Below are 14,579 nucleotides of genomic sequence, written 5' to 3'. Positions count from 1 at the left end.
TAAAGCTTTCAAATATCTTGCCGGCAAGTCGCTTGAATTTCTTAGAATTTCTAAACATTTTTTTTCATACGGCTTTCCTTTACCGAATTGATCTGGAAAAATGTTTATTATATTTATGAGATAGTTTAATAGGTGCTAGTGCTGTCGAGGCAAAACTTAAATGTTATAATTGTCTTACTCAAATTTTGAGCAGAAATTTGACTTTAAATATCTAAAGAAAAAAATAATACATCATCGTAAATATAGAAATTGACTGTTCGTAAAAACAAAATCGTAATTTCACGGACCCGATACATATAGAATTCTTTTGTGATATCATTTATGTTTTCCTATATAGGAACAAAGTCACTTCAATAGTTTTCAGGATCATTTGATAATTTCATAAATCACTATCTCCACGTGATTAATTTTAAGCGATATAGGTTATTAAAAGACAAAAAAAACATTATTTCATATAACAATGGGGATAGGAATAATGTTTAAATTTACAGAATAATTGAAATTTATACTGATAACACCTGGGTATAAAAACGGACGGTCAACAACTGCCATTATTCATTATAACATCATATGAATAAAGATGCCAATATTCGCATGTTACATATTATTTTTATATAAAACAGAATCTGGCCGCTGAGAAAACATACAACAACCTAGACGTGTCTCTAAAAAAGGCTAACGAGCATCGCAACGAATGGTTCGAGGGTGTTCAGAAATGCAATCTGGACGAGACGTTGTACGAAGTCATGGAGAGAATTGTGCGGGCTGAGGTTAGTTCAACATAATATATATTGCTATCTTAATAATAGGGTAGTCTCACCAAACATGTGACTGTAGCAAGACTTTTTTACACCCACATAATGTCCTAAGAGATTTTGTGGCAAGCGATATTTATAGTAATAAATACTATAATCACTACTATTCCGTATGCACAAGAAAATTTAATTACTTAATTAGACGACTGGAGAGTATTGGTAGGTGTTTGAAAAGAAGCATAAATGTAACTTGTAATGATTGTTGCCATAAACAGCTTTTTTAGCTGTTGAACAGATATTTTTTTTATTTCTGTAATACACATATTATTATATAATCTGTGCTCTGAAAAAAAATTAAAACTTACGCGTACAGTTGGAACTATTTACAATTATTGAAGTCAGTTAAAACTTAATGAAGTTTAATAATACAAGTTTGAATTGATTGTATCACATATATAAAAACGGAGAAATAGAAATCTCTTTAATATGTATTGTAACTAGTTATATTTAATGAAACTAATTACTCTTCATACAATTAATTGCTGTTACTTATAAAAAGTGGATAATTTATTCAAATACCTAGTAAACACGTCGATTTTCTTTAAAAGTCATGAAATGACCTCTGCGAGTATTTATTATTTGTTTGACTTGATACTCTAAAGTCTTGCTGCTTAACTTGCATTTTGTATTTCTATTAAGGAAAATAATTCATTTACGTATGAGCTAAATACCACACTCACACATACTCATAGACAATTGTTTATTTTTTACAAATCCAGCTTAGAATAATTATAATTTTAATTAATATATATTCATTTCATATATTCTGGTTACCACAACTTTTTTGATTTAATTCACAGAATAGTATATTTGAACCAGAACATCTATATTAATATTAGAATAATTGTAGGCAAACAATCCATCTTTTTCTTTACGGTTTACGGTACAGTGTTACTAACATGCGAATATTTGTTTCTGTTATAGAATTATATTCACTGTATTCAGGATAACTACTAAATTTCAAAAGTTTTAATATATTGAAATCAACATTATTGTTTAGGTAATATTAATTTTTGTTTGCATTACAGGTGCATCGTCTCGTGGTTGTTAACGAGGATGATAAAGTGACGGGCATAATATCACTGTCCGATTTGTTGATGTATTTAGTGTTACGTCCGACCGGTGACTGTGAAGGCGCCAGTCTCAGGAACGAGCACGGACCCATTGAAGAGAAAGACGAGACTACCAACACGGAAGACAAACCGACTGACGAAGATAAGAAGCTCATCACTACTGACACAGAAACCACCCAACAGGAGTGCCAACATTAAAAAAAAAACAATCAAACGGAGTGCCAACGTTGAAATAATGTGTTTTGTTTTAACTCAGGGCTGACTACGATCTATGTGGAGTATAAATTGTTTTTGTTGATTTCTCCATCAATTAACTTATATTGATGTCGCAGATGATCTTTCCGTGTTTCATAAACGCTACAGCGTTCTATTTTATATTCCACTTTATTGTACTATATTATTTAATTTTTTTTGTATGTCCGTAAATCATGATGTTATTTTTTTTTAATTTCAATTTGTGGTTGATATCAGAATGTCAGTAGCGATAGTTAATAATATAGTGTTTTTTTATAGAAATCCAAAGTGAAGCTCCTTCGATATACAAATTTTTGTCTAAGAATATTTTATAGATTGTTTTTTTCTTATTTTATGATGACTTGTATATTTGGAATATTTTCTTTTTCTACTAATATTACCAACAATTTTGACTTTAGTATAGGTTTATTTTTAATACACATATTATATATTTTAGATAACGAGGGTGAAATTCCAAGTTATAATCTTATTAACTTACTTGAAATGACGTTGTATTTTTTAACATATCTTATATATTAAAACTATAAAGTAGACTCATATCGTATACAATACGTTGTAAATGTTCTTCTTAACGAAACGCATATAAATAACTTTGAAACATTTAGTTAGGTTCTAGAGTATGTAATATGAATTACTTAGAACTTTATCGTAACTGATAATCCTAGGGATGTTATAACGTTTGACGGTCTCCTTCTCAAACTTTAGTTTTATCGGTGTATCGAATATCTGAAATATATATTTTTGATATCTTACGAAATATTCAAAATCATGTTTAATCTAAATCTAACAAAAAACATATGAATCGATGTAGACGTTTGTATTCTAAGTGAAATTAACTGAGAGTATCAAAATGTTTTATAATACAAAACGTGTGCTTCGTTTCTATGTGCATATCTTTAAATGTATTTCTTTAACATATCCGTGTAACTAAAGTGAGGGTACGGTCAGAGCTTCAGAGCGCTGCAAGTATTATGAAAATGTGTTATTAATTTATGTGTAGTTTAGGTTTAGCGATAACTTCCAATTAATGTTGTACTATTGTTGCGTTTTTCCATCTATGGTCGAATTTTCGCCGCCGTATGTTTAATGGAAATATAAAACGCACATCATATGAAGACTATCAAATAAAACTCGGTACCGTGTCTCTGCTTGTTTCAATTTGTTTTAGGATAAATAAAAGTCACGATAGTTTGTTAAACATTCTATTACATTTGATTAAACCCATATAGTTTATATATCACAAAAATTAGTTCCGAATCATAGCAGCTATTACATGCATTCAATTTCTCATTGGTCCGAAAACTTTACCATATGTAAGTCTAATTTTTAAACTTTTACTACGAAACTTTATTAATAACACACCCGTTTATTGTTCTCCAAAAACTACATGGTTATGTAACGAAGATAATTACGGTTAAGATCTAAATTAATGACATTAATAGCCATGTTATGTGAAGATCAGGTTGTCTCCGATATTTTTGTATTCTTTAATATCTCCGAGGAGGTCACTTGTTTGACATTATTTTATAATTATCATAATGTTGTCTGCGTTGTTTATTACAAATTGGTAACATTCTTAATCTTAGCAACTCACTCGACACACAAACACTCGACCCTAATAAAGTGTTGGCAACATCTATAAAGGTATAATTACTATCATTACTGCAATTTTGTTTTACAATTATGTCAGTTGTATCTTATTGTTATTTACTTCCAAGTCCCGTTCTTCCAATCGGTTCTTAGTTCTTGTTTTGTTGTAATCATTTCCGATAACAAATGTGTCACTTATATGCCAACGTCTTTATCTATACATCATATATACCATCAGCGTCAACGTGACATTAATAAAACACTTCATCGGATGGAGACGTAAGGACCTATTATGGTACATGCAATTTTGCTTCAGGTGACGAAACATTGTTCTCCAGTAACAATTACATTGAAGGGTGTTAATTTTTATACCTCTGAGAATATCTCGTCCAAATAAAACATATATTTTTCGGATTTACTACGCGCATTTTATTATTTGAAAAACCGTGATCACGGTTGATAAAAAGTAACCGAAAAGTCGGGATTGTGTAGATATTTTCTTCTTAAATAATAAAATACGTGTAGTATAATCCGAAAAATATTAGTTTTATTTAAATGAACACTCGCGAAATTCTTAGATCCCATTATTTGACGTCCACTTTGAGGAGAGTTTTTACGCTGATGATATCAAATTCGCTGCAGTGATTCGGAACAGAAACAGCGGGCAGAAAGATCTGCAGGAAGTTACAACATCGGGAATAGCAGTAACAGTAACTTATGCTAACACATCAATAATTATTATTATTATAGTAACTATTGAAAAAAGCTGCCTTCTGTAACATGCAGAAGAAATATTCAATGGCAAGTCGTACCGAGAAACTGATTCAACTATAATTTTTATTAGTTTTCAGTCTTTACTACAGAAAAAATCGCAAAATTTCAATTTTATTTTGGCTCAAAGATCTAAAAGAGTATTTTGTTGCTTTTGGTTTCGATGAAATTTCATAATAATATAATTTGTTACAGAAGGGCCTGCATAATGTGCAAGAAAATACTTATGGCCACGTGTTGTATATTTATTAACGAGATGTAAGATTTCAATATGAATATACCAAGAATTTATACTTTACGAATGCTCATATTACTGGTTTATAATTATGAAGCTGCCATATTCTTTATACCTCGTCACCATATTTCCTTGCAGCGATATTATATACATGGTTGTCTTCTGTGAAGATATTAGAAAGTAGAAGCTTGGAATTTTTCGTTTAAGATGTTGATACAGATGTTATGGTATTTAAATACAACAAATGATTAACAACTTAACTGATGAAATAATAGAACCGTACTTATGAATTTTATCAATAAAGAAAATTGATTTCAAATTAAAAAAAATTAAACCCAGTTTAGCTGAACGTGGTCATAAAGTATTTCCGAACTGTATATTGAGCTGCACTCGGTGATGTGTGTTATTATTATTAGACATCGAATTGATTATATATCCTTACATCTAAGTACATAAATAACAACAGGGGTTAAGTAAATCTAACTAGATCTTAAAACATAATAACAATAATAACTAACTACTTGTAAAATAAAAATAAATTTTAAAATATCTAACAAAATATCGAAGCATATTTCAATAATATTAAAGAAAATTAATAAAAATATCACGGACACGGATCAAATATAATGACTAGAAAATTTGCGCTCATAGGCGTATTGAATTGAGATTGAGATACTTATACATATCAACATGGCTTATGTTTCGAGATGTCACGTTGCTCGTGCAAAAACTGGACTGGATGTTGTTCCAATGCGCTGTTAAAAATATTTTTCTTATAGAATACCTACGCCATAGTGAAGTAGGTCTCTTCGGGATGTATTTAATTTCACATTGGGCCACGCCCTATTTTCACATGGTCATTTATTTATTCAGTAATTGTTTTACTGTTAAATATATATATTAATACATTTGATGTGGACTAGTTATGGTTTTGTATCTCAACCCCAATATAAACGATATAGTAACACCCAATTACACTGGTTACTAATATCGACATTGAGAAGTTACGAAAACATTTCCTATATACTTGAATCTATACACTAACATGAATACATAATACAAACAGCCAAGGGCCGAATACAGTCGCTGATGGGTAATGGAAAGAGCTCAGATATGAACACTTATCCATATACTATCATAGGTTCTGTCAGAATATTACCACTTTCACGCGACGAGTTATAAATTTTGCTTATTTTCTGATGGCCAAGGTAAGCCAATCGATGAATCGAGAATTAACGTAAATTAGTAGAATTGCTTAGCGTTTTTTTTCTTAATCAAGTTTTAAAGGTTTTATTAGCGTTATTTTGCATTATCAGTAAAAAATTTTAAGGCCATCACATTTTTTCGTTCTACGTTCTTAAAACACATTTCGATAGGAAATGTCAAAAGAATTCTCTTCATTTAAATTTTTTATCTTTATTCTACTACCTTCAAAAGCTTACCTTTATATATTTTATCAAAACAACAACAATTTGCAGTTTTCACCCTTATGACGTCACGATTTTAAAATGTGATTCATCCGCCGAGTAAACCTTGTCCTATTTTTGATTGTAAAAAAAATCAACCCAATTTTAGAATTCAAATGTAAGAAATTAAGAAAATTTTATTTGTTTTGGAATAAATACTCATACATGATATACAGTAGAAAAATAAAAATTGATATATAAGTAAAAGTAGTAGTGTCTTTTAAATACGTCGGTATTAATTAGCCCGATGCGACAAAACGCTTTTTATTATTGGTGCCTAAAAGTTGATTGTGTTTTCGAAAAATGCAACATAAAACAGCAAAGATCTGTTATTTTTTAAGCGTTTGTTGGCGACTTACTTTTTTGCTAGTAAACCTAAATGTTTCAACCGTCGAAGTTCTTTGCTTATAACAGTTAAGACGTTTCATAAACATTACGTTAAGAATTGTATAAATATTACATAAAATATCACATTTGAGAAAGTAGTTGAGAAAAACAAGTAACAAATACAATTAATAATTATTAAAGAGAACGTAAGTATAAAACCAGTAAATATAATTACAGCTTATAAAATAAGTATAAAGTAGAAAATTTAATTCCCTGATGCTAAAGAGTTCTCAAAGAGCAAATTTCAAAAGAAATTCATTTGATATGTTTCGAGGTTCCAGATCTTTGTTTTATCCTTAGTTCATTTAGAATAACGAGAGACGAGGAAATATAGATTTTTTAAAACCTAAATTTCTTTTGGTACTATTGTATAAAGGAGGTTGTGAAATATAAAGGGTAAATATATTTATATATAGAACGTACCTTTGTTAAATAAATATAGTAATTCAGAAATCTTGTTTAAAAATATAGCATCTGGAAATATAGTAAATAGGATATAAGTATTTGAAGGACTATTTGATATGACAATTTTAACGTATATATTAAAAAATAAGCTTCAATACGTAAAATGTAGAACTTAATGATAACGTAATAAATTAATTACAACTAACCCAAAATAATGAATAAAATGATATTCAACTCAGTGGTATTAGTGAAAAATGAAACATTCAGATATTAACGTACAATCTACAGATAACCAACCTTTTTGTAAATGCAATACCGTGTTTTGTTAAAATAATAAAACCTGTAATTAAATCAGTACTGAGACGCAGAGTTGTCATAGAGTTGGTGGTGATTAGGTTTAGTTGTCCCATGAGTCGTAAGTAACATCGGGGTATGCCCAGGGTGGTCGTCGTGAGGTGTGGCTGGTGGTCCTGTTGGTCCGTTCGTTGTAGCTGTAATATAGGTATACATTTAGATGTTTCTGCTAATTACAGATAATATTACTTCCAAGTTATTAAATGTGTGTATTTTGTTGTAAAAACTTGCCGCGATTCGACTTGGACGTAGGAAGAACAGTCGATGGTACCGCGAGTCGATTGGACAGGCTCCAAGTCAGCAACGTGCCAAGCAAGCAAAGGGTCGTTCATTCTATAATATTTCAACAGTTTTTTTTGTATTCATAGCATAAAAAAAAACATACATTGTTTTGTTCACATAACCTATGTACCTATCGATATGGAACCGATAAAATGCTACGATTTGAACAAATGTGTTTCCATAATAGTTTACTAATTACTGACGTGTCATACGGTTTAGAGCCATCTCCTTCGAAGATGTTCCTGTCGCCAGTGGTGGTGGATTGTTGTGGGCCTGGTGGGATGGTGGTGCGATCCAGGGGATTGGGAGACTTCGGGGTAGCGGGTTGCGCCTGTGGAGGGTTCGTCTCCAGAGTAGAGTTCTTGATTCCATACTTGAAGTAGATTATCATGCCTAGATAAATAAAAAAAACATTACATTTTTAAATACATTACGTCGGTATAATAATAATAATAATCACTTTAGATAAGACTATCCAAAAAATGTAATGAACACTAACCGATAATCATCCAAATCGTGAAGCGGACGAGGGTCAAAATCGAGAGGTTTAGAATCAAGTAGATGTTAACGGTGATAGCGATCGCGGGGACGAAAGGTAGTCCGGGGGTTGCGTAGATCAGATTAGTTCTGTAAAGTATACATAAGTGTGTATAAAGAGGAAAATGTGGCCATCTTTCATACTATATCAAATTAAAACATAACTAACAAAGAAAATAACCAAAATTAATTAAATTAAAGAAAAAATATTACCGGTTCTGTGGTTTCCTCGAGATCAGTATCAAGATGATGAATATAGCAATGACCAACATCACCATGACGACAGCAGTAAAGGTGCATTGCCCGGGGCTACCATAAGCCGCGAAGAGGTCGAAGACGATGATCAAGACATACATCATACCAACAGACTTGATCACGAACATTCCTAAGAACAAGTCTTGGTCACATTTATGTACTTGTATCAGCTTAAAATAATTCAAGGCGTGCAATGTTATGATAATTAAATTTTATGTAAATAAATTATAAAAATCTGATATGTGGATATTTTAATGTTGTTCGCATATATTTGCACGAGGCAAAAGTTTACTCTATGAAGTTTAAAAAACTGTTACAAATGGTTTGAACAGTTGACCTAAAACTTGGTCCTAAGTTTAAGAAAAATTCTTAACTGCAAAAACATGCTAAATGTTAAATATATTAATAGGTTGCTGATTTTTTTTCAAGTAGGGTAATTAATTATTTAGGTTGATAAAATACTTCGCATAAGTTAAAATAAGTAAAAAAGTAACGGTAATAGCCGATATGATAAAACAATAATCAGTTTGTAGTAAAATTAGATTTCTCTCTTAAACGTCAAAGTATGTTACCAGAAGCTTCAGTTGCCGGGCCGCAGTCTACCCAGGGGAAAAGACCGGGGCAGAGATATGACAGACCGAATAGTTGCCGGTAGATAGCATCAAAAAAGCGTCCAAGTCGTGACGTTCCCGCTGAACATCCTCCAGGTACAGCTCCTTTATGTTGAAAATGACATTTTGTAGGCAGAAAAAAGGAAGTAAAAATGTAATTATATTGTTTACATCGAAAAAAATATTATACACTTTAGATAGACCTTACCATAAAATTTATTTTCGCTATTGGAGTTAACCAAAAAAGCATCATCACGGCCATCTTCGCTATCGTCGCCAGGCAGTGTGTCATCAGAATCAGGAGAACTGTGGATAGACTAATGGTTTACACATAGTATAAACATTCAATTAAATGGACGACCGGTCTTTCGCTGAGCAGATTTTTATTTCGCTTATCGTAAGGAAGTCGCAAAAGCATCGCATTTTAAGTTACCTGCGGGTGACTCGTCGCACCATCACGCGTTGGCCAGACATCATACCGCTTCTGTGACTTCCCTAGAAGAAACAGAATCAGAGATAGTAATCATCCAATGTGGATTTATTTGAAAGGAAAACGTCTATAATAACTAGTAAGTAAAATATTCTGATAACATTTCATATTATACTGTTAACGTAGTTTGAGCTTAGCTTAATGAAATTCTGAAGGTAGTTTTTCAAATTGAAGATTCCTAAAAACACATGTTTTGTTACTGGGAATTCAAACTCACATTGAGCAACATTTCATACATTTTCACGTTCTACTTTTACAGTTGGCAGTATTTATTTTTACAAATGTCATCAATTAAATGAAACTGTTCATTAAAGTCTGTGAGAGGGCGAATTACGTATCCTTTCCATTAGTTCACTCGGAAAGATGGAGATTCTATTTCTCTTTATGAAGTGATAAATTTATATATATTATAAAAAAATTACCGTCCTTTTTTTTCTACTCAAGTCATCTAACTTGAGCAACTTCATTTACGTTTTTAAATGCTCAAAACGAATGCAGAAAATAAGCAGTGCAGGCTCCCAAGTTTATTTGTATTAGTTAGCCTTATATGGCCATTATAATGATATTGTTACTTTGTTTTTTAAACAACCAGACATAACAGTTTTTTTTTAAATAAACACGAATATATTGGTAGTCTACAACTAATAAAGATTACATTTATTTTACATATGTTTGATTAAAAGAAGTTATAAATTATTTTCCTTTATAAATCATAGAAAATCGTAGATATATCTTAATAAATTAAAAAGAAAATTCTAGTGAAACAATGTTACGAAAAGCTATTTTTTTTTGTTTAACTTTTTGAGTTAAAGGAGAATCAGAATCAACTTTGAAGAATAATTTACGAATATCCCGCAACGAGTTAAGACTTTTTAAAGGACAACGACGGATCACGGACTAACGATTATATTTTATAAATATGTTTTACGCTTCCAATAATAAAATTTTTCGTGATTAAAAAAGAAAAGGATTTTGTCAGTGTAGTTATGAAATCATTTCGGTATAAAGCTTTTTACTCTAAAATAAAACATACGTTAAAATTGTAAATAGTAAATACATTTCAAACAAAAGCCTTTTAAAGTTTAAATTAAGATGGAATAGTGATGGCTTTTCATGGAAGAGCGCATTCTATTATAATTCTTTATGTTCGATTGGATAGAGCTGAAAGAGTATAAAGGTGTTTTGACGTAGTAGGTTTTATTTAGATATACAAAATGGGAAACCAAATGTGCATCAATTATTACATTAAATAAAAAAAAATTTGTTTGCATTTTATAAATCTGTATTATTTGGTTGAAGTTTTTGAAGTTGCAAAATGTGGTGTTGACTACTAACTGGTTATAAAGGAATTTTTAAAAAGCTGCTTTTGCACTCTTAAACAATTCATTTTTATATTTGTAGATGATGACGATTCATCCCTCAATATGATGAAGGCATTTAATTAAACAACATATACAATTTTAATAATTTTATCAATGATTGATAAGTTGCTTGATTGGTCGTGGTTTTGTCGTTCGACTGATCAGTTGATCGGTCGCTTGATCAGTCGTTTGTCCAGTCAGTTTATCAGTCGGTTGATTGGTTGTTTGATTGGTCGGTCGATCAGTCGTTTGATTGTTCGAATGCTTGGTCACTTGATCGGTTGGTAGATTGGTTGATAGGTCGGTTTGTAGATCGGTGGCTTGATTTTTTATTTAATTGGTTGGTAGTCGGTCACTTGATCAGTTGGTTGATTCGTCGGTAGATCGGTCAGTAGGCCGGTCAATCGATCAGTGGGTTTATTAGTAAGTTAATTGGTCGGTTTGTCTGTTGGTTGATCCAATTTCCATTGATTAATTTATAAATATGTTTTTTTATTCAATTTTTGAAATTCGTATTAACAAGGTATGTTATAAATATTTTGTCCAAGATCTTAATAAATTAAAATAAGATTACATATTTTTTTTATTAAAAGGGGCGTTTGTAAATTAAATTAGCAGAAACAGCATTCGCCTTCTATTTTTAAAATTAATATTAATGTTTTCAATTAAAATGCATAACACTTATACTAAATTTCATAAAATATTATTAAAAATGCCTTTATACACATTGCTGAGTATTTAATAAAGGCTTAATAAGAACTGAACGTATTGCGTCAATGAAAGGCATAAGTATGAGGTTATTAAAACAAAGTTTATTTTTTTATCACGTGTCCTATCTTGGATTATGTAAATCTTTACCATTAGTTCAGTATAGCGCACAAAGGAAAAATATTTTAAGCATTAAGATTTTAATATTATATTGATATTAGGTCATTCTGTAAAAAATAGTCTATGTGATTGGTTCTCTAATAAAATAGAAATTATATTTAAATAAAATCTACGTTTAATAAAGCCTTCGCCCGTGAATAGACCTAGACTACCTCGTTATGAATTTACAAATAGATTTCATCTGATTCATCCCTTACCTTGTTTCTCTTACTATAAATATTACAAACATATAAATATAAATATTATTGACAATAATATATTACAAACAATGTTGATATTCACCTGATTAATTATTAAATATTTTTGTTGATTTCGTTAAACGAAGAAAACTTCAAGGAGAAGATTTTAAAAACAAATTTTGGTTTGACTATCGAAATCTTGATGTATAATTTGAATTAATAAAACAATGTGATGTATTATTTGGGTAAAATGAACAATAATATGACTATAATATATCACTGAATGTTTAATTCATTCAAAATAATGAATGTTTCGGAGTTGGTTGTTAGATAAAATAAAAAAGGAGTTCGAAATGTTTTTGAAATGTTAATTGAAAAATATTAACATAAACTTATTTTCCTCAAGTAAAATGACTCACATATTAGATTATATACCATTTTAAAACTGAATGGATATGTAGCGATGATTTTAAATAATATTAAACTCTGTTTCGATCAGCGTATTCCATGAATAGTATATGATAATTTGCCTTTATATTAAAAAATATAATAATAATTTTCCTTATAAACCGCGATGACTAATACCTCATTATACGAGTACAACGTTTTGTGGATAATTTTTACTGAAATATTATGGTTGAGGATATAATATTCAATGTAGACGAGAATTAAATGTACTTAACATGGTTATTTTTCCACATAACCGCTATAGCCGCTATAGTATTAATCCTTAAATAACTAACTTGTACCTATTTTTTTCCATTATGTCAGGGTTTCACGTTATACCTTATTATGGATATCCTTATCTTAACACTGTTTTTTACATTTAACTTCGTCAACAATGTGTACTGCTATTTATTCATACTACTTTCGTTTCTAAAATAATTTCCAAAATATTTCTTTTGTACGAAATCTCAAGAAATCGGAATCTTAAGAAATATGTGTTTGTTGACCCGTTTTATAATGAATTGTTATAAGGTAGCAAAACATTCTTTTTATTTCTTAGATTGTAACTGATTAATTTAAAGTTAATATTTTAAATTTTGTTTCTCATTCTACTTCTTTCAGATTTCTTTGGATATATGTTAACATAACAAAAACGGAATAAGGAAAAAAAATATTCAAACCATTACTTAATTATGGAAGCACAGCACAAGTAATGTTGTAATTGCTCTTTGTGATATTTATTGTATTTTACAAAAACACTGTTTCTGGATGAATTTATTGTTATTTTTTTAGAAGCCCAAGAAGACAACAAATTATGATTTTAAATTAAAACCTCGCATTGCTAAAGCGTTGCATGCGCTATATACCTTTGATATTTTGTGATGTTTGATTTTCTTTTTGCGTATATAAAATTGGTGATAAAATTTTGTATTATTGGTTGTTTGGAAATAAAATATGATAGAATTGTACAATAACAATAACGGTTTATGATATAAGTTTATTTGAAATCGCGGTAGTAGACACTTATATAAAAATATTATATTAAAGTAATGATTTTCTGTTATAATAATATGTCGCCTTCACAAAAACGATTCATTTGAATGAGTTATTATAAATAAGATATTTATAATATTTGAATATAATAGTACTAATATTTAGGCGGCATCATAACGGACAACTAATTATAATTATTAGTGATCGATTTTGTAAATCAAACGTCTTAACTATATTATAAGTAAACATCAATATGTTTAATTTAGTCGTATGTTTTAAGTAATATTAACAAATGACAACTTATTTTGAAGAACGTTTATACTCATTGAATCGTTTGAATGTAATCTAAAATCTAGAGATTTCTTTTACCTCTCTTATGTCCTATTCAAAATAATTGATTTTCATTTTTTTGTTCTCCTCAATTCTATATAATTTGTATTTCAGAAAATAAAAATCTTTGAAGCGATTTCTTTATTATATAATTTATATTTACTTCATTGGAAAATATGAGTTTCCAGTGTCTTATTTTTTTATGTTCGTTTTTTCTAATAGTTTAACGGACTTTGTCACCATGAATATGGGCCACTCAGAACAATTACCCCAGTAACCTGGCACGCGCCATTGTTTAACCTATCTGTACTAAACGTGAATGGTGATTAATTAATTATATTAATTAATTATCAATGGTGTATATGCCGTTTAAAATGTTACTGTAATTACTCTATAACCTCAAGGGCTGTAAGCTTTATAAGGAATTAAGAAATGCAGAGGACTTACAGCAAAGGTAGTTTCACGCTGAGCGGAAGCAGTACCCTCAGGGTCCATCGGCGTTCGAAGGTTTTGCGGCAGAAGTTCGATGAGCGTGGTTGAGTGAGGTTGATAACGCAGTACCAGCACGCACGTCGACACCAGAGTATAAGCCAGGAGGGTACCTCAAGAATAAAATCCATATAATGTGTGATTTCTATGTTGACTTTAAGGTTATTGTAATAATAAAAAGTTTTTAGAGTCTGCAATGTAAATGAAAAGTAGGTTACAACAACAATGGTTCCAAACTACAAAAGAATTGCTCTCGATAGCATTTCTAGTGTTTGGGATAACATTTTTGCTAGCTCAAATTTCTTAACCCTACTGCGGATAATAGTAGTCCTATATAATTGGAGTTATTGACGTATTTATTTAATT

General features: G+C 30.1%; 2 protein-coding genes across 2 annotated transcripts in view; one reads left to right on the top strand and one right to left on the bottom strand.

Moving 5' to 3' along the window:
* The window catches only part of LOC116778125 (uncharacterized), a 57,366-nt gene extending 54,079 nt beyond the window's left edge, over positions 1-3,287 (top strand). Inside the window, exons 15-16 of the mRNA XM_032672012.2 lie at positions 624-770; positions 1,844-3,287. Of these exons, the coding sequence (XP_032527903.2) occupies positions 624-770; positions 1,844-2,086 (390 nt within the window). The 3' untranslated portion in view covers positions 2,087-3,287. The remainder of the gene's footprint in view (positions 1-623; positions 771-1,843) is intronic.
* Positions 3,288-3,331: 44 nt separating this feature from the next.
* LOC116777572 (solute carrier family 7 member 14) overlaps positions 3,332-14,579 on the bottom strand; it is a 56,141-nt gene continuing 44,893 nt past the window's right edge. Inside the window, exons 10-17 of the mRNA XM_061526478.1 lie at positions 14,172-14,326; positions 9,470-9,531; positions 9,245-9,342; positions 8,998-9,141; positions 8,384-8,555; positions 8,133-8,260; positions 7,837-8,026; positions 3,332-7,684 (exon numbers count right to left, since the gene is read on the bottom strand). Coding sequence (XP_061382462.1) covers positions 7,537-7,684; positions 7,837-8,026; positions 8,133-8,260; positions 8,384-8,555; positions 8,998-9,141; positions 9,245-9,342; positions 9,470-9,531; positions 14,172-14,326 — 1,097 coding nt within the window. The 3' untranslated portion in view covers positions 3,332-7,536. The remainder of the gene's footprint in view (positions 7,685-7,836; positions 8,027-8,132; positions 8,261-8,383; positions 8,556-8,997; positions 9,142-9,244; positions 9,343-9,469; positions 9,532-14,171; positions 14,327-14,579) is intronic.

Source organism: Danaus plexippus, chromosome Z (genome assembly GCF_018135715.1).
Source record: "Danaus plexippus chromosome Z, MEX_DaPlex, whole genome shotgun sequence".
Classification (NCBI taxonomy): domain Eukaryota; kingdom Metazoa; phylum Arthropoda; class Insecta; order Lepidoptera; family Nymphalidae; genus Danaus; species Danaus plexippus.
Note: the sequence above shows the minus strand (reverse complement) of the source record. Positions and strands in the feature narration are given on the sequence as shown.